The sequence below is a fragment of the Aythya ferina genome, assembly GCF_964211825.1.
Source record: "Aythya ferina genome assembly, chromosome: 2".
In the NCBI taxonomy this organism is placed as follows: domain Eukaryota; kingdom Metazoa; phylum Chordata; class Aves; order Anseriformes; family Anatidae; genus Aythya; species Aythya ferina.
Genome location: NC_140297.1, coordinates 151127792 through 151151188, shown reverse-complemented (window position 1 = coordinate 151151188; position 23397 = coordinate 151127792). Strand labels below are relative to the sequence as shown.

Below are 23397 nucleotides of genomic sequence, written 5' to 3'. Positions count from 1 at the left end.
CTCATGTGGAACAGATATCCCTATTTATGTTATTATTTGCTGAAAGCATATATGTTATGTCCCAGAAAATGCAAAGACGTCCTCTGCTGCTCAGAAAGGAGCTTCCCATGGAAAGATGCAAAAAAAAATACACAGTGGTTTTCTGAAACTGATGCGTGTCACTAGCAAAAACCATCCAAGCAGGCACAGGCTGGATCTGAATCAGATAGTGATGGCCTTTAGAAAGGGTCCTGGAGACATCCGTCTGGGGAGTAATCTGTAAATAACTGAGAGTAGGAGTAATTGAGTAAGTGCTCTGCCTCCCCTCCACACACACAAACACCCCTTGCTGCCCAGCAAGCTGCTCTCCATAGCTATATATTTATATATATACACACACATATATATCTCATATTTTTGTCCTTTAGAGATTCATGAGGATATCAAAAGGAAGAATGCAGGCTCCCTGCCCCACAGCCCCAGCCCTCTAAGCAGTGACAGCAGCCTGGAGCTCCTGGAGGTGGGACACTTCAAAAACCATCCTGGTTCAGCCCACAGCCCTGACCCACGTTATTTCTCTCCAGCAGCTCCTGATGTTCCATGCTGAGGCCACCAGACTGTGAAGGGTCCTAGAGGGAGGCAGCACCAGAAAGGGGAGTCTCAACTCCTGCCCTGTTGTTGTCATTCACCAAAGCAAAGCAGGATTAAATATTTATTGACAAGAATTCAAAAGAGGAAATCAGGGAATGCTCTGGGTGCGGTTAGGTGACCTCTGCAGCCTGAGCATCCCAAGTTGCCTGCACCAAGCTGGGAGACAGTGCTGATGGGAGGGCGTATAAATAAATAACCCCTGCCTCTGCTTCCAGCCAGGCACCTCTTAAAATGGGACTGTTAACGAGAATCGCAGGGAGGAGACTGAAATCTCAGCCCCAACCCACAGGAAGGTTCCAGCAAGGAACTCGCCCCAGTAGTTGGGCTGAGTCACCCCGCACAGGGAGGAAAGGTTTCGCCATCCGTCGTGCCCTGACACGCGGCAGCCGTAACGGGTTCCTCGCCGCTGGGCACAACCCGGGGCTGCCAGCCAGGACGAGACCCGGTGAGAACAAGCCCCAGGGAAGAAACCCAGCTCTGCCCTGGTTTGCAGCCTGTCTGCTGCGTGGCAAACCTTGGGGAGAGTCGGAGCTCAGCCCCTGCTCCGTGCATGCCCTGCCAGATGAGAGGTGATGCACAGGGTGGGCGGGCACGCAGCAATTGCACCCATTCCCAGGCAGGCTCAATACCACTGAGAGCCTGCACCAGACCCTGCGAGGGAAGAGGAGCAAATTGGAAATTTTTGCTTTGTTGCTCTGCTGCTCCGGCTGCTCTGGGCATGCAGCAAAGCCAGCCGTACGGAGGAGGAGGAGTAGGAAGAAGAATAGGAAGGAAAGGCTGCCAGTGCTCGCCTCCATGCCTCCATGCAGGCACCTGCCTGTGCAGACACGCGGGGCTGAGCTCAGCGGCAGGTGAAGATGACGGGAGGGAGCGGCAGCACCTGCAGCGTCACTGCTGAGCAAGTGCCCAGCCATTTCGGCAGCCCCAGCTGAAGCCATGCCTTGCGTAACCCAGCTCCTCCGCAGCCCCATCGTGCCTGGCACGGATGCTGCGCTGGGCCAGGGCTCCGAAACGGCAGCCAGCAAGGAGGGCTGGCACCAGCAGCCGCCAACAGACTGCATTGCATGGCTGTGCATCACCCTAAAATATCCGTATGAGAGCCACATTCTGGCTCTGTTTGTTTTTTAACTCGGCAGAATCTGTACCTCAGCTGTCACATTGGCGAATCCAGGATCTGGAGAAAGAGGTTTTTCCAGGCACACGGTCTCGAGCTGTGTTTTATTTCCTGGCAAGCTCCTCCTTGCACCACGGTGCTGCACAGAGGCAAGTTGTTCTGAAGGGTTACTTGGGTGCAGGGCTTATTACAAAAGAAAACAAAAGACACATGCGCAGGAAACTAAAAACCATTATCGACAGCTAAATCCGGGCAGAGTGCAGTGCCAGGACACAGAGGATGCCCTTCTCGTCCTGAAGAAGTTATGTTCCAGGAGACACTAATATTTTTTATCAGTATTGTCACTGCTGTTAGCACAGTAATGATGTCAGGCATCAGCCAGCAGCAACAGCAAAGTTCAGGGCCTTGCATTAACCGCAGTCTTGATCTAGCTCTAGGAAGCTGGCAGTAGCAATGGGATCAGAATACATATAAAGGTGATAGGATGAAAAAAGGTTTCCTGGTTACACTCCTGACACCTGCATCCTCTCCCTTCTTCTACCCCTTTCCTGTGTCTCTTTTAAGTCTCCTCCAGAGACTTAAAAGCACTTCGAAAGCTGAATTCAGCCCTATCAGACGTCACCTTGCTGGTGGAGAAGCTGCAATTTGGGGAGGTTGGGAACCCGCCCAACACTGCCCAGCTACCCACTGGGAGCAGAGGAGACAGGACTGGCTGCACAAGAGTCTGGCACATGGATCCACCACCTCCATCCACCAGACCACGCTGCCTTCCCGCAGGAGGTCCCAAAGGGTTGCACTGCACAGCACTGCCATCACTGTCCCACAGGCTGAAACCTGTGACCACTGTCCCAGCTAAGATGATGGACTGAATAATATGACTTGTTTCTTCTTTTTTTTTTTTTTTTTTTTTTTTTCTTTTGTCTCCACTGTTCTGTTAGCACTGTCCAGCCCCTGGATTACCATCAAAGCCACTAAGGATGGCGTCCAAACTCACAGCAACCAAGGATGTCATCTCCAAAGGTCACATCTCCAGAGAAGTCCACCAACTTAACCAAGAAGAAACTGGACAGGAGCTCGCTCCTAGTGACACCCATGACCAAAAACGAATGTATGGCTGATACAGAGCATGGAGGACCACCTCTGCCCCAACTCTCACTGTATGGACATGGAGCATGGGCACGAAGCAGCAAAGTCCAGACACTGCATACAGAAGCACTGAGCATCCCAAATCCAGGGCCGGTGCACAACCATCAGGCTGGAAAGGAGAGTTTAATTCAAATTTCCCAGTAGGAATAAGAAGTGTAAATGCTGTGTTGTGGCTGCCCCCCAGCTAGGGAAGCATCACTCATTTAACACCATCCTTCAGGCACGACTGTCCCCTCAGCACTATGCAGCACTGGAAACCTTGGTGACCCCCACTAGTGGCTCAACTGACTTCAAAGACCCTTTAAAGCAGTGTCCTTTAAAAACAGACCTTAAATAAAAACCTCTCCGTGTCTCTGGGGCTCAAATCCAGCTGCTGCTGTTACACCAACAGCATGACTGTCCCCAGGGCAGCTCACTTCTGGCAGCAAGATCCCCAGCCTGCACACACAGCTGATGCATAGCATCCACCTTCGCAGCACGGACCCGGCATTACCGGTTTCCCAAACTTCCCAGGCCCTTTGGCTTCACCAGAAACTTCAGCAGCGGGACTGGAAGCGGCGACGGCAGCAGCTGCCGCGAGCAGGCGGGTGGTGCAGAGCACCACATTCCTCCCCTGGGAACAGGCAGCGCGAATAAACCGAAAAGCCGATTTTATGGCATCTTTCGAATTCTTAACGAGCCAACAAAAATTACTGCTCTTTTTTTTTTCTTCTTCTTCTTCTTCCTCCCCTTTCATTTTTAAAGTAATGAGGTTTTGGGGATCAATATTGAATTTTTAAATGCCAGGATATCGTTAGACGCATCTGGGGGTGGTTAATCAGAAGCACTGAATAAATAAGTAAAAGCAACACAAGTTCCCCAGCAGGATATAGGGGAGCTAAGGGATGGCTGTCCACCTCCTCCCGGCCCTGACTCCACCCAGGCACTGGGGCAGTGCTGTAAAAGCAGGGTGGCCAAGGGCTTGCAGGACGGGCTCTTTGGCACGGAGGGCTCCATCACACCGTGCTCAGCAGGAGACATCCAAACCCGAGCTGAGGCCATTTGTAGGGCTGCAGGGGAGGTGGATTTCCCCTCCCTGGGAAAACACAGAAAGCGTTTTGGAGGCACGAGGTGGCTCTCCAAGGAGAGGAGCTGGGGATAGGGGTGAGCAGGGTGAGAAGCAGGGTGAAGGAGAGCCCCACACCGACACAACCACCTCCTCTCCCTCCTCCTGGCCCCAGCGGTGCCACCCGCATCAGCAGGGGCAGGGCAGGTGGCAGCAAGCCAGCTCAGCCAGCCAGGAGGTGCAATTATCATGAAAGCTCAGCAGGCTGGAGCAGGGGAGAGGAGATGCCTCCCCAGCCAAATGAATAGGTTTAACGCTACTCGCATTCCTGCATTCCTCTGCCGCTGTGCAGTGAATAAACCCTCACAACTGCTAAAAACGAGGCGGTTTTGGTTAAGCTGCGTGAGTGTGTGTGTTTTGTAACCTTACACCTTTGCAGACAGAGCCCTGCTATGTTTGTAATCTAGGAGCTGAGGTTTTCCAGAGCCAGCTCGTGTAACCAGGCGGAGACGTCAGCACATGCCTATTTTATGGGAATAGGATCCCACTGCAAGTGTGCAGGGATGGGACAGAAAATGCGTGGCAGCACCTCGCTGGGCACGGGTGCAGCATGGGTCCTGGCACACACACAGCTGATGCTGATCATTTTACACCCAAACCTTTTCACCTTTCACCTGTGCGGGTCTTTCTGCAGAGGATCCTGTCTGGGTCTGGAAGCAATAATAGCATTTGTTCGTTCATGGTTTCACTGAAAAACTCGGTGGCTCCTTAGCCAAAGGTGAGAATCCACATATTGCTTTGCCCAACCTTGGCTCCTCAAACCTGCCTCTGACACCACCACCTCTCATCTCTTCAGAAACTTCAGCAACTCTCCTTCCCTGCCTTGCTCCCATCCCACCTCTCCATCATCCCCCAGTCCCATGTCAGGCTTCCCTCCTGTGGGCTTCAGCCATGGTCCCATTTTTCTTCACCTCTCCTTCACTTCCATTAAAACACGCATCCAGCTCTCCTCCTCACACACGACTCAAGATTTTTCTCTCTACTCCAGACTGGTCTCCTTATGTTCAAAATAGTCTTGGGACATCCTTTGGATGCTCACTCATCCAGCATCCAAATCTCCCACTTCAATCAAAGCTCTTTTTTCTCACATTGCAGCCAACACAACTACCCTTGCTTGAGAAATGTAACTTCTTCTGACTAAGGAGTACATTTACCACAAAGGTAATTTCTCTACCCCACTTCACCTTATCAAGGCTCCCCTCTTTCCTTACTTCGATACTCGAGAGTTCCCTAACTTTCAAGGCATAATCCATGCCCTGCATTACCCACAACCTGCTGCTCACTCTTACAAAACTGACTTCTACTTTGGTGCCTTACTGTGGCTGCATCTGGGTACAAAAAAGTCGTATTTGTTCTCAATTAAATCGCAGCACACAGATTCCTACCTGTTCCTATAAGCATCTCTTGACACATCGCTCTTGGTAATGCGAAAAGCATCCCATGATGATTTTCTGTACATGTAGAAGAATAAAATACTACCCTTGCTATCAAACCCTGGAAAGGCAGGAGCTCAGCCGCAACCCAGCACAGAGGGAAACAAGCAAACAGAGATACACATTCATCAAGGAGGAGAGAGCATGCTGCATGAGCATGCTGAGCTGCAGCTTCTGCAAACACATCAGGGTTTTTATCCAAACACAGCATTTACTCCTCTCTGCATTCACATGGCAGAACAGCCAAAATGCCCCTGAATAGTCATGTCAGGAGTCCTGACCAGCAAGTGACACTGCTTGGCAGGCATCTGCCAAACCTGCAGAGCGAGACGTGGCTGGAGAAGTCTGGCCAAGAGCAGGGAGAGGAGGAGATACTCAGCTGGCCAGGAACATAGGCCGGGCAGCTCTCACATTGGCATTCACAGCAAACCAGCTTTGCAAGTCTCTGAGGACACTACTCAGCAGATATGTAGACATTTACTACAAAAAAAAAGTCCACGTGGACATGACTTTCCCTTGGCTGTGGCTTTCCAGAACAGGCTTGGATGGCCAGTTCATTCACAAGACCATTGGGGCAGATCCAGCCAGCGCTGCAGCCGCGAGTGCTGCACCTGGTGCCAGGCACCAGATCACTGCCTGGTGACAATTTGATAGCCACATGACACCAGTGTCCTGTAGCACAAAAAGGAGATACACAATCAGCAGGTTTTTTTTGTGTGCGTGTGTGTTTTTTTGTTTGTTTGTTTGTTTTTCTCCTTTTCCCGCTTCTCACCCATCCTTCTTTTGAACTTGGCCTGAACTGACACTGTAACAAGAGAAGCCAGGCACAAACCACAGACACAGTAGACCTTAGAAATGAAGTGAGAGCTCACTTGCCACTTTTTGTGCTCATTGCTGGGACTCGACCTCATCTCTGCAGATTTGGGATCAACCTGAGCCATGCAAAGGTTGCTCTGCCTTCCCCCAAGTCCATGCTGCAGCTGAGAACAGCCCCCAGCAGGAAGCATTTCTCCTGGCTCATACCAGAAGGTTTACAAACTTGCACATGGAAGTGTTTTTTGGGCAAGTGCCTGTGCTTTTCACCTGTTCTTTAAGTCAGCTACCAGAGCCTTTGGTAAGGATTTCTCCAAAGGTGAAAACACTGGCTTCTCAGAAAAAGTATGATTCTGTTTGGTTGAACACAAACAATTCCTTTTGTTTTATTAACATAACAATTAGACTTTACAGGTATCTTCAGGCTAGCTTTGATTACAGCCATGCAGGTTCTGTATATCCAATGCTAGACAGTCCACAGGTACAGAAAAGGCAACTGGGTCCCTCTGTGGCTCTGATGAGCAGATGAAGCAGGGATTTCACCAGATCCTAGTGGAACATGTCTACCTAGACATGTGCAAACAGACCTGGGCTTGCTCCACTCATACTAAGGTCAACTGGACACAGTCCAGCTTAAGACAAAAGCCACGGAGACACAGTGCTCTGTCCAAGCTCATATGCCCAAGTGGATGCCCAGCAGACCTTTGATTCTGTCCTCCACAACAGTTACATGAGAATGAAGGGTTACAAATTCACTATGATACAGAAAATTCCTAATAGCCACAGCTAATAACTTCTAGAAAGAATAGGTTTAAGTGAACAAGTGTACAACACTGCCTTGTTTGAATGGTGCCTTTCAAGCCAATTGCTTTGGGAATAATTTGGGGAACTGTGTACCATACTGTTTAGGTTTGTGGAAAAATTAATAAGAAACACAAGCTTATTGTCAGGAGACTTAAAAGTTCCTCGAAAGGATCCCACACCTCCACAAAATAAACAAAAATATTTAGGAATCCACAAGGTAAGAACGGTGGAAAACCAGTTAGAAGGTGTATAATGAAGGGAAATCCACCCTTGGGTGGCAACAGCTGCTAAAAACCCAACCCAACCCAAACAAAACCCCCACAACAGCAATGACCTCACTGCTATGGTTTGCGAGGAACGGTTTATTCAACAGAATAGAACTTGTTCACAGGGAAGAAAGTGAGTTGAAATGCAGCCAACACAAAGATAAATATGAATGTACAAAGGCTTTAAGATCCTAGGTGATCATCAAAAGGCAAGTCCAACAGCCATGTGAAAACAGCCATTTGCCACATCACCAACGTCCTTGTGTACAGATGGCACCTGGAAGTGCCTGACGAACCATCCCAGCAACCACCAGGCTCGATCACGTTGAGCTCGAATGCCTCTGTAAACACACAAGAATAAAGCATATTTCTAGGTGTAGGTGGGTGACAAGACAACCACGCACTGAAATAGAAGGAGCTGATGGCGTACTGGACTTTTCCCTTCTGTTGAAATAAAATTTTGCCCTGTGCTGTATTTATTTATGGAGGCCTGGAATTAGTTTCAATATAGTTTGAGGGAGAAAATAAGAAAATTAATGACCTTCTATACCTCAGAACTCTTGACACAGTTGGAGAGGGAAAAAAAAACAAAGAAAAAACACTTTTTCATCCTATAAATCACATGGATGTAATCCCAAAGGGTGAGGCAGAATGGGCTGAAACTCATAGTTCAGTTCCACAACACAGCGACATGGCATGAGTCTAGCAACTCAACACAGCCAAAAATCCGGTAGCCTCTCCCCATCTCCCCTTTCTAACAACACAGTGAGCTGTGGCTGAATGAGTGCAAGGACAGAGGTCACCAGTGGTGCTGTCTCTGTTGGTGGCAGAAGGGTGACAGCCCAGCACACAGGCAATGAGCAGCAGAAGGAGGAGAAGGAGGAGGAAGGGAAGGCATAATGTATGTATAAGAGGCTCATTTTGTTTTTCTGGGAAACTGCTTATAACCAAAACTCCAAATCAGATGCAAATTTCATAGCTGGAAAGAATGGTGTTTGTCTCTGTTTTGGTTTTGTTTGGAGCTTCTTGGCCTGTTCAGCAAGATGCTTGCAAACATCTTGTCCTAATGGAACAATTATGATTTTCCTTAAGAATTTCAAGCTGCCTCAGACAACTACCAAAAACTGTTCTCACTACCAAACACATTTATCTCTTTTCAGAAGGAAAAAAACATAATATTTCACTATTCCCTACTTCTGCATGAATGAACCAGCTAAGAAAAAAAGAGAAGACACCCACTTAGTCTAGGAGAAGAGGAAAAAAATACACACAAAATGCTTTCAAAATTGCACAGACCACATAAGTGGGAAAGAAAAGCGAGTGAACAGACAAGAGAGCTGCTTTCACCCCCTTCATGTCACAGGTGCAGGGCAGCCAGGAGCGCCCATTTCTCCTAAAAGTGCAGCAGGAGACTCCTTCCAAGCTCCATATTCCCCTTCCTCTTCTGTTTGTTAAAACATTGAAATGCTCTTTGTCAGAAAGGGCTCTGACATTGTCCAAATTACAACCAAAATTACAGGTGTTGCTTTCCTAGCTCCAATCTCAGACTACACTTCACTGGGACCAGTGCCTAACTCATCTCACCATGCTGTATGTCCCACCCCAGATGAGCTGCTGTGGACGATGTGGTGGCTGCAGCTGTAGGGCACAAACACAGGGATGTAGGGTGCAAGACAGAATTGGTGGAAAGACTTCACCAGGAATCAGCAATGGCCCCAAACAGGCACCCAGAAAAGCAGAGCCCCTGGGCAGGGAGTGGGGCAGTTTCAGCAGGGACGAGTCAGGGCACGCTGCTACATGGGGGACTTGGTAGGTCAGGTTGATGGTTGGACTTGATGGGCACCCATCCCACGGAGAAGCCCACGTCTGATCTGGATCAAAGGCACGCTGCTGGGCCATCCTGTGGGCAGGAACTGGTTGTAATGGTCGTGAAAGCCAGATCTGTGAAGGAGATGGAAGGGGGAAGTGTTGCAGCTCCCAGCTAGCTCCCTAGAAGCAGGTTCACACGGAGGAAAGACGAGACAGTCGGCAGCTGCCGAGGTTGGTTTCCAATCCAGAGCGCTGGGAAATGGTGGGTGTAAAGAAATTACTGAGGCTCTAGTTTTGTGGCTTTCTGCTGTCTTCTGCATAAATCAAGCTTGACTATTGAGAGAGAAAAGACCAAAAAACAAACAAACAAACAAACAAAAAAAGTGATAAATGCCTTGTGTTTCACAGAAACAATTCTCCCAAAATAAACCACGTACAGTCCTGCTGCTAACTCTTGCAGCAAAATACATTTTTGCAGAGGTCTTGCAGAGAAATACATTCACCAGCTCCAAATGAAATAAATTATTCCCCACACCTCTTTTGCTCTTTACTTCTCAATGAGATGCTGACTTCAAAGCCCAGCTGGAGCCATTTGGATGCTAATAACATTAAGCATCTGCAATCTAAGAAATAAACCCTTTCCTGGAATCCACGCCCTCACCTAATCCACCTCCTCCTCTCAGCTCTTTCACCGAATGCCTGCAGATCCACCTTTCCCAAGGATAACTCTTGTAATTCCGCATCCCTCTCTGGAATTTAACCCACTCTGACTCCTCCTCTCCCCAGCCCCCTGCCCTGTATGCACTGCAACCTGCCCGAGGGCCAGTCCCCAAGCAGGGGCTGCGGCAGCTGTAAAGACCTCAAAACACTCCAACCTTTGATTATTTTTGTTTTATTTTTTTTTAAACACCAGTTTCTTTGGAAATTGTTTTGGTGGGGTTTCAGCTTCATCCATTTGAAAAAGTACACAAGTACCCTGCAAGGCTGTGGAGGTACCCCACCGTGCTCTGCCACACTCAGCTCCTGATGTGTAGGAATATCTTCTCTCTTGAGTTTCAGCCTCTGCTCCATCACACAAGTCCTCTACGTTGCTGCCAAGCAGCTCTCACTCGCTCCCAGCCTTAATTTCCAGCTATTAGATGGGAGCAGCCAGCCTGGTGCCTGCCCGGCCGGCAGCAACGGGGCGAAGGCTGCGCCTGCAGGACGCACAGGCACTGATGCAATGGGAAGTACTTACAGTGCCCAGCAAAACCACGTCTCTTCTCCAACTGGGTGCTGCCTGTAACTTCCATTCACTGAATTCCACAAGGAAAGCAAGTGAAGGAGGCATGAAGGAGGCATGAAGCAGGCATGCTCCTGCAGCACAATGTGGAAAAGCTTCAGACTTCACCTCCACCAGCCTTCATTTGCAAATTCATGTCCAAAAAAGGTTCCTGCTCCCCCACATGGAAGAGGTGATGCTGAAGCTTTGAAGCAGCCTGTTTGCCACCTCTGTGCATTGAGGGCAACACAGGCAGCAGGTGAGGGTTGGGCTGAGATCAGGCACTGCTGATTAAATCCCTGCGGAAGGTGGAGTGGCAGTCTGAGTCTGTGATGTGCTGCACTACCCCGGCCACACCAGTTGCAGGGCTGGGAAATGGAAAGAAATCTGGGTGGAAGGGAGGAGAGCACTGAGGGAGAACAGGTGCAGCCTCCTTGGGGAGACCTAGGAGCGCTCAGGAGCACCTGAGGTGGGTGGGAAGTTCTCCATCCAGGCACCCACAGAGAGGGGTTGCGCAGCCTCAACTGGAAAGCTGCCCGAGTGTAACTGGAAAGTGAGCTGCCTGAGTGTAAGGAAGGAGAGAAGGGGGAAAATGCTGAGGCAGAAGCAGCAGACTACACAAGCTGAAGACTACACAACAGCCAAAGATGTCGTGGGGGTCCCAGCACCTTCTCATCCCCACCTCATCCCCCAGAGGACCACATCAGATGCACTTCACCCCCAGGGTAACAGTAACCGAAGCAGAAGTGTGGATTTCAGTAAGTTCCTTTACCAAATGTTCTCAAAGAGCTTAAAGAAAACCCAGTGGTAAATTTGGATCAATTCTCCATTTACAAAGGAGGAGGCTCAGCCACATTAAGCACACATTTTCCCTGCAGAGCACACCCAAAAGTAGCGCACACCCAAATTCACATGCATGCAGCAGAAATAAATGAAATTAGGTTTCCTGCTCCTTTAATGAGCCTCCAACTCCAGCTGCTCAGTAAAACGGGACAGCTGCTCAACAGGAACCCTGTGTGAAAGAGTCTGAGGTGCAACTACAAGCATTTTTGTGGAAATCTTCCTTTTTTCAACAAATGTACCTTTGAAATCAAAAGCAGCCATCCAGAAGACACAGGGAAACTGAGATAACAGCAATCATTCAAACGACGTGCGATTCTCAACAAAGCAAAGGCAAAGCATTTAAACTCAGTCAAGTTAACACACACCTTGAAAGGTTTAGGTGAACAAAAAGTTAAAGAAGCATGAAGCAGAAAAAGTTAACATTATTAATAGAAACAGAAAAGGAAACGGAAAGAGAAGTGGAGAAGGAAATGGAAAAGGGGACGGTAGCTCGTCACCCAACACACCAGCTGTTTGTAACGGGCTACGGCAGCTTTCAACGCCTTCCTTCAAAAGATGACAACATTTATTTTACTAACACAATACACGAGCTGGCACGGACTTACAGTACCTAAGCCCTTTTACAAACCTGTGCTTTGCCACGCTAAATAAAAGCAGTCTGTGGGCAGGTTCCTTGCAGGAAAAGGCTGTAGGGATCAGTATCACTGTGACTTCACCCAACAAATGGCACTGTAGGGTGGGAAAGACACTAACCCATACAAGCAGGGAGTTGCAGGAAGCTGAGATCATTACATGAGGGTGAAGCTCACCTCGGCCCGGGGAGGCCCCACTCCATCCGCTGTGGTGTTTGCTGCAGCATCCCCCAATGCTTGTGCCCCCACATCCTTTAAGCACCAGCACCAGCAGCCTGCCCCAAAACACCAGGCTGTTTATGCCCTTAAAAAAGTAATATGCTGAAAGCAGAGGGAGGGGAAAAACTTTGCTGAAAACTAGCAAAACCATGCTTAGAGCGGAAAGCCCTCTGCACATCACCAATTTGAAAGTGTCAAAATATGAGGTCTGCAAGGCGAAGGGTGCTGAGAAGAGGTGGGAACATGCTGCTGCTCACTTCACCCCTTCCTAGACACCTGACAAGACAAATTCCACCTCCTCCATTGTGTGAGCACTGCTGTGCAGATCCCAGCTGCTGCATTTTGCATTGTCTGTGCCATAAACCAGGAGTGAGCAACCAGAGGAGATGTGTAGGGCAGCTGCCCCATCCACCCACCCCAAGCAGTGCCCCCCACACCCAGCCAAACCCACATGGTTTGGATTAGCAATGCCTCATCCTCTGCAAAAAGCCAGCGCATTTCATTGAACCACCATGCATTGACCCTTGAGACAGATTTAAATCACCTGAAATGCAGGATACACAGCATTTCAACATCAATAAAGGGAGGAAAAGGTGCCCACAATCTCTCTCCTTTTTTTTTTTTTTTTTTTTTCAAAACTGATCCTTCATCCCATCAAAGTAAAAGGCCATCAATGGTACGCTGACTAACCAAGCATTGTCCCCAGCTCTGCAAACCACTCCTCAAGCCCCGGACTGACACACTGTGGATCTGCTACTCCCATGCACGCACACAACCATCCCATCCAATCCCATCCCATCCCATCCCATCCCATCCCATCCCATCCCATCCCATCCCATCCCATCCCACAGCATGGATCCGACCTCAGCACCTCATCCCAAAACTCCTGCTACTCTTTTCAACTCCCTTACCCACCCATCGCAATAAAGCTCCAAGTGGTTTACAGCAGAGATTCAGAGGCCTGTGAGATATTTCCAGATTTTTTATTTTTATTTTTATTTTTTACTGGCTACGTATTTCTGGCTAATGTCAACAGCTACAGTCATTGCTATTACACATTGTCCTCAGTCTGAGGGCTATTTTTGCACACGGTAAAAGGAACTGCAGTTCTTTCTGATTAATTCCACAGAAATGTCCATTGCTCAGACAGGATTCTGTAAAGCCAACTTGAACTAATCACTGGATTAGCTTAAAACAATTAAATTCTGTGGATGATCATCCTCTGGCATCCAAAACATCCTTCCGGGTTTTTTGTTCACTTTTAATGATTTTTTTTTTGTTCTGTTCTTATTGTCACCATTGGGTTAATTGCAGACAGAGCAGAAACCTCCCTACCAGTCAGCTCGTCATGGTGTAGCCCAAAATAACACAGTTCATTTCTGTAACTGGCTTTCCACAGAAGGACTTCCCCACTTCCAGTCATGGCTCAGCACATGACTTGGGATTCAGTCTGGAGGGTCAGATGTCCACTACGGAGCTGCATGGTGCTGCAAACCCCAGCACTGTACCATGCAGAAGGCAATAAACACAGGTATGAGCCAACCTCAAGGCGTTTCGGCAGCACCAGAGCCCACCTTGCACGCCAGGCACAAAAAGAACCTAAATTGGACCCGCAATGTACAGAAAAAAGCAATGCTGCAAAGCAAAGTTAGCAATGCTCCTTCACACACCTTTCCCCCAAGTTTTATGATGAAAGAAAACAAGGCTGCAGGTATTTCTACCATCAGCTGGGCTTTTAGAGGAACAAAATGCTTATTTTGATGCTTCAGAGTCAATCCGGGGTCAGCACAACCTCCAGCTGGGCAGCAGCCCCGCAGGACTCCCCACGCAACACTTTCTCCTCTCCTTTCCCTTTGTTGAAGCACCATTTGAAGTAAAAGCCTTGCAATGCAGTAACCACAGAAAGGCAAGCAACCAAGTTATGAAGAAAGCACACAAAGCACATGATGACATTTAAAAGTGAGGTTGCTCTTACTCATTTGAATTTCAAAGGCCAGGTTGACACAAGACATTTTTCCTGTTATAGCTTTGTCTGCCAAGGGAATAATACCCATTTTTGACAGCAGTTGCCGCACAGCATTAGCCAAAGCCTTCCTGTAGAGGCAGCTGCAATGACATTGAACTCTTGACTGGAGATCTTCAGGTCTAACCTGGGAAACCCCCACTCTGTCTGATACAGCCCACGCTGATCTCTGAAGGCTTACTCATGTCCACACACACACCAACCCTTCCAGAACGAGCTATGGTTTGAGTGACTATTAAGCTGAAACTTCTAAGTGTTTTCTTTCCTTCAGCAATTTCACACTGCTGAAACCTTTTTATCATCAGCAGAGCTCTCACTGAAGAAGGTGACAGTAAGTGACAAAACTCAGGCTCAGTGTTTTAACACCTTTGTGGCCTGTATCAAACTGTAAGGTCTCTCTCTTTTCTTTCTCTCTTTTTTTTTTTTTTCTTTTATTCTTTCTTTCTTTTTTCTTTTTTCTTTTCTTTTTTTTTTTTTTTTTTGTAGAAAAATGGTGTTTGCATCAAATCAAGAAAGAGTAACAGCCCCAGTACTGAGGATGGAGGTCCACCAATGTTATTAATGCAAATAACTGGTGGCAAGCTGCAGTACTCCTCAAAGCAAGAGCTGCATCTTTATGCAGTCCAGAAATTTGACGTAAAATCTAGCTAAAATTGAAGCCCACCAAGACCCCTATGTTGGGCATAACACCTGCCTCAGATGACAACCTCAAAACTGACCGTGAAAGTACATGGTAAATTTACTGTAATAAATAATAACTTCATCTTCTTATCTTCTTCCCAAAACTGAACTGTCACAAAGAAACAAACCCTCCTCCACACACTAGACCACAAACATTTTAAGTGTCTGTTTTCACGTTTTCAGTCTAGAAACTCCAGAGCTTCTTGTAAACTTCTATTTGCCTATTACAAAGACACCTGTCACAATTCAGCTTCACTGGGGTTTACATTATGCAAATATGTAAAACTGACACGGTCACGGCAGACGATGTCTCCATCTCCTTTGCAGACATGATGCTGACAGTGCAGAGACCATAAAGGTCATTAATGTTCATGCAATGAGAACATCCTCTTCCAAACAGGACCAAAAGATAGGTCAATTAAGTGGCCATCTTGCTCCATGGGTTCTTTCAGGTTGGAGCTGAACATTAGGGTCCAATTTTCTCCCACAACTTGACCCCATGGTTACAACTGGTTCCTTTTCTGCCCCAAAAGCACATTGGTTTGTTGGGTTCCTCCTCCTTTGTTATTAAGTTTGTGCGTGTGAACCTAGGACATACACCACCAAAACACATCCTCACCCCTTCCCTCAGGAGGAAATTCCTTCTCTACACAAACCCATTCAAAATTCCCCATCCTAAAAGACCTGGGGATGGAGGACAAGAGGGAAGAAGAGATGGTTGCACCCAATTTCAGACTGTGACAACTTAAGTCTTTTTATTGGGCTGCAGATCCCTGGTTTTACCCAAAGTGTGAATAATGAAAATGTAGCAAAGTAAGGAATATAAGAAGCAACAGGGGGATCCACTTACCACCATTAACCATCTCAATATCCATATCAGTATTTTCCTTTCAAGTCTCACATCTGATGCAGAGTTCCTCCCTGATGATCTTCTCCTCCACCCACCACCACTGCCTTCAGCCTTCACCTACACCTGTGCTACAGCAGTCACTCCAGGCATGGTCCAGCACATTTCCCCTCATCTTTCAGGGCAGTTTTATCCCAGTTTTTAAAGCCATTTTCCTCATTTCTGCTTTGACCACAGGAAGGCATTTGTGGACCCAAGACTGTACACACCTGTAACTTGGAGATCTGGGGGCTTCCACCTTGCAGCTACAAAGCCCACACACCCCTCCCATGCACATAGCTAAAGCAGCAGATGGTTCGTGTCTTGTCTTGCCTGGGAGGAGCAGCAGTTTCATTTGGGGATGAAGGGAAGCAAACTGGGACAGTTCACAGAGAGGTCTGGCAATGGCCCTGACATATCTGACCCAAGACCCCCACCACAAAAGTGAGAATGATTTCCCTGTGACAGCACAGGCAAGGCAGGCTGTATATAAATCACATATAGTGATGCATGCATGCACAGAGCTATGTATAAGATATATATAAAGTACACACCAAAATAACATCAAGGAGTACAGATGCCAAAGCAGGGATAAAATTAGCTTATTAGAGATGTGGTAAAATCTTATAAGATCATGGAAAAAAAGCCTATTTTGAACAGTAATAATCATGTTTCAAAAATAATGGATATTCTTGGCTTGAAGCCCCACATACCACAACAGATGATGATCAAGTTGGATCTCATGAGAGAAAAATCAGCCAGAAGGTCCATGGGAGATATCCCAGGAAAAACAAGGATTGCAATATTGGGACTCTGCAGCAAATGATTTCCTTGGCATCACACAGTGCTCTAGCGTGTTGTTGAAGGCAGCCTTCTGCTGAAGTGTGATTTTCTTAAAAACACGCAGTTCTGACATGGCAAAAACAAGCAGAAGGTCAGAAATAACTTTTCAAAATCCACTCACTCCTTTAAGGCTAATTCTATATTAACTAGACAAAAAACAATGTTGGCAGAGAAAGCTGGAATGTCATCTTTGAGACTTAACCCAGATAAAGCAAAAAAGTCAATAATGTCAAATGCGTATAAATTAGACTAAAATAATACTGTACTTAGTTCAATTATTTCATACAAATCAAGTTAAAGTGCAAAATGAGGTTGCAAACAAAAGAAAATGGGTCAGAGGGTTGTCAGCACCTGTAATCTGCACTTGGATAACATGCCCAAGGACGTCAAAGGAGACACATGTGCATCCCATCCCAGGGCTAGGAAGCATTTAGCAACTTTACTAGAAAAGTGAGGCTAGTAAGTACAAGGTAGTAGTAGCTCTTATAAAAGATATCCTAATATTAAACACTAATTAATCAAATTTAATGACAAAAAATATATTGAGTAGTAATAAATGCAAACCATAATCAGAATCAGTGTGCCCAAAACTCTAAGAGCAACGAGACCCAGATCAACATGACCCCGTGTGAAGAGACATGCTCTGCTCCACACCTCATGGGCACTGTGACTTTTCTGCAAAACTTTGGATAAAAATGTCTCTCCAGAACTTTCTGAAGAGAATGCTTCACTTGATACCCAAACACAACTCTGAGTGCAATTTTGTCAGCTCAGTTTACAGCAAAAAGTTTTCATAATTTTCCCATCTTTTTTGCTGTCATTTTACTGGATTATTTGGTCAGCAGCACAATGGATAAATTACACACATATGGTAACTCAATACCTCTTCCCCACGAGGAGCCCAACTGGCAGCTTGAAGTGAGGTGCTGACCTTGGTTATCTTACCCTCTTCATTTCTCCTGCAAGAAACCACAACAAAAACCTCAAGTGAAATTGTCCTAATCTCTCCTGGAGATTTCGATTTCAGTCCGACGTGGGTGCTATTTGAAGCTTCATGAAAGGAACATCTTAAATGAAAAGGTTTGTGGTGGCGTGCAGCAGTAAAATTGCTTTAAAAGCCTGAACTCATCAGTTCATCACGAGATACCAAAGTGTACACATTAACCCTTGGCATGCTGGCATTTTTAAAATGCTGCCTGCGGCGATGACCAGAACTGCCTGTGATCTCAAACACAGTCACCCACCCACTGCTGTAGCCAGGCAGCAGCTCCACATTTTGTACTTACCCTCAATTTCAAAAAAGCAAGGACCATCATTAAACTCATTTGTATCATTAAACTCATTTGACATACAAGCAACAGCAATTTACAGGAGGGACTGCTATCTCCCTAATCTCATCTATCAAGAAATTAGGCATCTCATCTAGGAACATAGAACTTTGAAGGTTGGAAGAGACCATCAAATCCAACCAGCAACTTAATTTTGTAAAGTCCACCACTAAACCATATCCCTAAATGCTATATTCATGTGTCTCTTAAACACGTCCAGAGATGGGGACTCCACCGCTTCCCTGGGCACCCTGTTCCCATCTTCAATCATCCTCTCCATGAATAAATTCTTCCTGATATCCAATCTAAACCTCCCCTGGTTCAACTTGAGACCATTTTCTTGAGTATACTAGGTATACTAAGTAAGTTTGCAGGTGACAGTAGATTGGGAGGAGTTGTTGACTCCCTTGAGGGTAGAGAAGCCTTGAAGAGAGATCTGAGCAAATTAGAGAGCTAGGCTATCACAATAGTATGAATTTTAACATGTGCTAGTGCCGGCTTCTGTACCTGGGACAGGGCAACCCTGGCTGTACATACAAACTGGGGGACAAGAGGCTAGAGATCAGTCCCTCAGAAAAAGATTTGGGGTTTTGGTCCATGGCAAGTTGCAGATGAGCCAGCAGTGTGCCCTGGCAGCCCTAAGGGTCAACCCTACCCTGGGTGCCTCAGGCCCAGCACCACCAGCTGGGCAAGGGGAGGGATTGTCCTGCTCTGCTCTGCGCTGTGTGGCCTCACCTCCAGCACTGTGTGCAGGTTGGAGTGCCACAGTGTGAGAAGGACACAAAGCTGTTAGAGGGTGTTCAAAGGAGGGCAAAGATGATGAAAGGCCTAAGGGCAAGATGTATGAGGAGTGGCTGAAGTCGCTTGGATTGTTCAGCCTGAAGAAGAGGAGAGACTGAGGGGAAGCCTCATAGCGGCCTGCAGCTCCCTGATGAGGGCAGTGGAAGGGCAAGCGCTGAGCTCTGCTCTCTGGGGACAGCAACAGGACCCGAGGGAATGGCATGGAGCTGGGACAGGGGAGGGTCAGGCTGGGGGTTAGGGAAAGGTTCTGCACTCAGAGGTGGTTGGGCACTGGGACAGGCTCCCCAGGGCAGTGGTCACAGCACCGAGCCTTACAGTTCAAGAAGTGTTTCTACAACGCTCTCAGACACATGGTCTGATTTTTGGATGACCCTGTGTGGAGCCAGGGATTGGACTTGATGACCCTTGTGAGTCCCTTCCAACTCAGGATATTCTATGACTCTGTGAGTACTATCACCTGTGATCTGAGGAAAGAGACTGATGACTTCCTCAGTACAACCTCCTTGCAGGTAGTTGTACCAAGTGATGAAGTCTTCCCTCAGCCTCCTTTTCTCCAGTCTAAACCATTTTATTTCTCTCAGCTGTTCCTCATCTAAGCCAACTGTCTGGAAACTTCCCAAAGTCCATGGAGGAAAAGGCTCCTACAGAGCATCACTTGTACCCTCTCTTGCCAATAAATTAGGCTAGAAATTGTTTGATTTTTTTGGTTGGTTGGTTGTTTTTTGTTTTGTTTTGTTTTGTTTTAGAGCATTGGCTCTAACTGGCACAGTCACACAGGTCAAACATGTCCAAGTGGGCCAGAGTTCAGGCTGCCAAGTCACACTTGTGAACGTGTCCAGCTGTGTCACCTTCCCGAGGTCACACAGGAAGTTTGTGGCAACAAAAGAATCTCAAGCTTGGGCTCCTGCCCACTTCAGGAAAATGAAATGCTTTAAAAGCCTTCAATTAGACAAAAGATTAAAACATGGACAACCACTAGTCTCTCAAGAAAACTAGGTCCTGTATCTTCTTGTGCTCTCAAGGAACACACAAAAAATGAATCCCAACAAGCATCAAGATTTTTTTTTTTTTTTTAGCACAACCACTAAAGACATATGAAAATTCAATTCAACAAGATAACCCATTCTTCCCCATCACCGAGACATCTCCTTCCAGGATAACCTGCAAGGTAAGTGATTTTCCAGTGATTGGATGCGATGAAAGCCCATTCCATCTGGTTCTGCTGAACCACACAGCAGCCCTGCCTGCACCAGGGGCACCCCCACTGGCAAGCTCACAAGGAAGGGGTTGCAACTATACCTGTTTATCCAAAATACCAAACACACATTCAGGTTTTTAGGAGTAATATATAATAGCCCAAACCATCAGCTTTATGTTCTTTGGACCTACATTTGGATAGGAAATCTTTCCAGGAAAAGATCATCTGGAAAGCATTATCTTTATGGTATGGCCTAAGGAATTAATCCCCGTCACAATGTGTATCTGATGTCTTCCCACAGAAGGACACAACCCAATAAACAGGTATTTTTGGTATGTCATTATGCATGGCCCATCTGCAGGAACATCAGCTCTCCCTGTCGTGACCCCAGGGAATGACAAGTTACAAAATCCCCATTCATCTCATTCCAAGCCAACAGCTCCCATCAGGCTCACTGAGAGCAGAAAAACCCTGGTCACAACGGTGACCCTCTCTTCCACAGCTGAGCTCCACCTATTATTGTCGAAGGCCTCTCAGATCCTCTTGTTTTAGGAATCCAGTTGATAAATTCAGGCAAAATAAACAAAATCTGAAACCAAAACCAGCACATGAAGCTATTTGGCAGTGCTGCTAGTTCTTATGTTTTGCCACCTGTTTGTTATTCCCCCCTTCAATGAAAGTGCACTGTGTCCAAGTGATTTTGGTATGACTTGCCTGTGAACCATGTCACATGGAGCCCTGTTGGTTCAAGTGAGCTGATACTGATCTGGCCACAGGCTCCAATAGAATTGCAGGTATGAATCAGTGTGAAGGTTATAAAACATCATCCCCAGAACACTCAGATATTAGCCCAATACACCACAGATTTAGTAATGAATCCTTCATGACCTCCACCCCCTTACTCTAGCTCCACACTGGTTTTCAATGCACAGCTTCATAAATCAGAAATGTATGTGGTTCTCTGGAAAAGGATCAAATTTACTAGGGGACATTATTCCCACAAAGAGTTACTATCAGAGCCTCGTACAAGGTTGCATAGTCTTGAGGAGACATCTGCAGATGAATTCAGTGTCCACTGGTGCCATCACTTGATTCCCACAGGTGGCCCAGAGAAGACATCTGTCTCCATCCAAATTCTTGAACATCCCATCTTAGCTAAGACAACAGACAACATAAAAAAGTGCACCATTCACAAACTGGCCTGGAAGGATTGTGTAGGACACCAGGGAAAGCTTTCTTGTGAGCAGGACAGTGTAGTGCTGGAAGGGGTCACTTGGAGAGATAACACCTCCATCCCTGAAGGTTCTCAAGACTTGGCTCTGGTTGCTCCCCTCTAGTACTGGCAGCACAAGAGACTTCCTGAGGTCCCTTCTGGGCAGTGTTTCAGGTGCCTTCTCTGGCTCCTGCTTGGCTGTAACAGACCCTGACAGTTCAGCTGATCCCTAACAACTTCCCCACCTCATCGCCAGCTCCATTTCCTTCCATGGACAAGGTCTGGATGATCTCATTCACCTCCCCAACAAGTCCTTCCTGGTCCTGTCCCCAGGCTTTCCAGGAAAAGGCAGTGAAGACCCTACGGAGATGCAAAGGTCCGGGGGGCAGTTCTGTGAATGGTGAGGAAGGCAAAGGCATGAGGGGACGAGCTCAGGCAGGAAAGACACACAGTCTGATACACACCACCTGTGAGAGCAGCTTTTTGTACACATACATATGATTTAAGCAGCCATAGACACTTAATTTTAATAAGACACTGTTAATTTTAATAAGACAATGTTAACTTTAATAGAAAGCAGCAATATTGCACAAACCACTGATGCAAAACCTAAGAAAAAGACCAGAAAACATCTGGCTTCTCCATACTCAGCATCTTGACACTTCCATAAGCAGCTTCCACCTTACAATCAGATCCCACCCTCCACTATCCTTGTGTGTATACATGATCCGTGTATGTTTGCTTTCCCCTGGATGTTATCATCATAAATATACCAGGCTGTGGTCATGAGGTGGGTCAGGTTTACAATCGCAGTATTGTAATGTTTAACTGCTAGGTCTGGTTAGAAGACATGGTCAAAATGCTCAAATGGCCATGAAACACATAAACATGACATTTCTGCGATGCTACATAAGCAATATGCAGTTAGCCCTGACCATAAATGCACATAAAATACACACACATTTCAGTACTTCACCTTCTACCTTTGAAAAATAACATATACATAGCATCAGCTAAAAATAAAAATCACCCACCTATCAGAAAAACAATACCTACACCAGTCATTCCCAAAGCTCCCTGCCAGACCCCACACCCAAGACCCAGATGGGTCACACACAATCCAGTTCACAAACAAGACTGGACCAGTTTATTTTGAGGCCATGACCCCACATGGCTACTCTAGAGAAGTAAAAATGTCTGAAATAGGAGACAGCCCAAATGATTTTTTTTATCATTACATCCTGCACATATGCAGTGAAATCACAAAGGGAGAGGACTAACCTACAAAGTAAATAAACATTTAGATGTTGCTGTGAAGAGGCAGTGTCTTGGCTTACGAGGAGGCTGGGGAAGTACCTGTTAACATGGGAAAAACAAGACTGCAGCACAATAAAACCATCACTGAGCTGAGCTGGGACACGTCACACTGCTGGACAGCACACATGAGTACAGAGTGCAATGCAATAAAAGTACAGCAGACAGAGAGAGCAAGGAGAATCCGTGGGCGAGGGATTAACCAAAAATGTTTTCCAGAAGAGACACATACCCAAATCATAGCAAAAACATCAACTTCATTAAATTCACAGAGACAGGGTTTGGGTGTAAAATTTGGCAAGTGCAGAATAACGGCAGCATGGGAAGAGCTCAGCTCCACTCCCTACCATGCTCAGCATCACTGTGCTATCCAAGAGGGCTCCCAGCTGTGCTGTAATTTAGACGTTGGGGACACTGGTGGGATACCACCCCTTAATGAGTTACCACTTTGCTGGGCCACAGTAATATACTAGATTTGTGTCCTGCTACTGCATGAGAGAATCACAAAATCGTCTAAGTTGGTAAAGACCTTCAAGATCACCAAGTCCAACCATCAACCTGACCTACCAAGTCCCCTTAGTGCCGTGTCCACGTGGTTCTTAAAATACCTCCAACTGTGGGGACTCCCCTGTTTCCCCAGGCAGCCCGTTCCAATGAAGAAAACAGAACAGGGTCCACCCTCTCCATGAAGAAATTCTTCCTAATGTCCAATCTAAACCTTCCCTGGTGCATCTTGAGACTGTTTTCTCAAATTGTACCACTTGTCACCTGAGAATAGAGACCAACACCTTCTTTAGTACAACCTCCTTTCAGGTAGTTGTAGAGAGCGATGAGGTCTCCCCTTAGCCTCCTCTTTTCCGGAGTAAAACCCCAATTCCTTCAGGACTGAGGAAAGTACAGCCTAAAATCTCATGCACGTAGGATTAAACTATCTGGTATTTTGTGTTCACAGCAGTGTGCTGCAAGGAGCTCGGGAACCCAGCACCAGGCCTTCAGTCCTCAGACTGCGCTGACTAAAGAAGGTTTTAAGCTGGT

The 23397-nt window shown here is 46.8% G+C and overlaps 1 protein-coding gene across 11 annotated transcripts in view; it reads right to left on the bottom strand.

Moving 5' to 3' along the window:
- Positions 1–7389: 7389 nt before the first annotated feature.
- LOC311432873 (uncharacterized protein) overlaps positions 7390–23397 on the bottom strand; it is an 89197-nt gene continuing 73189 nt past the window's right edge. For 5 of the 11 annotated variants that reach the window (XR_014690387.1, XR_014690391.1, XR_014690393.1 and 2 more), the window contains one exon: positions 7390–9453. Coding sequence is in view for 1 of the 11 variants with exons in the window: in XM_084511444.1 (XP_084367570.1) it covers positions 16515–16574; positions 17392–17467 (136 nt within the window). In the remaining 10 variants the exon portion in view is untranslated. Of the gene's footprint in view, positions 9454–16378; positions 16575–17391; positions 17468–23397 lie in introns of all 11 variants that reach the window. The other 6 variants (XR_014690389.1, XM_084511444.1, XR_014690392.1 and 3 more) reach the window with 4 other exon arrangements.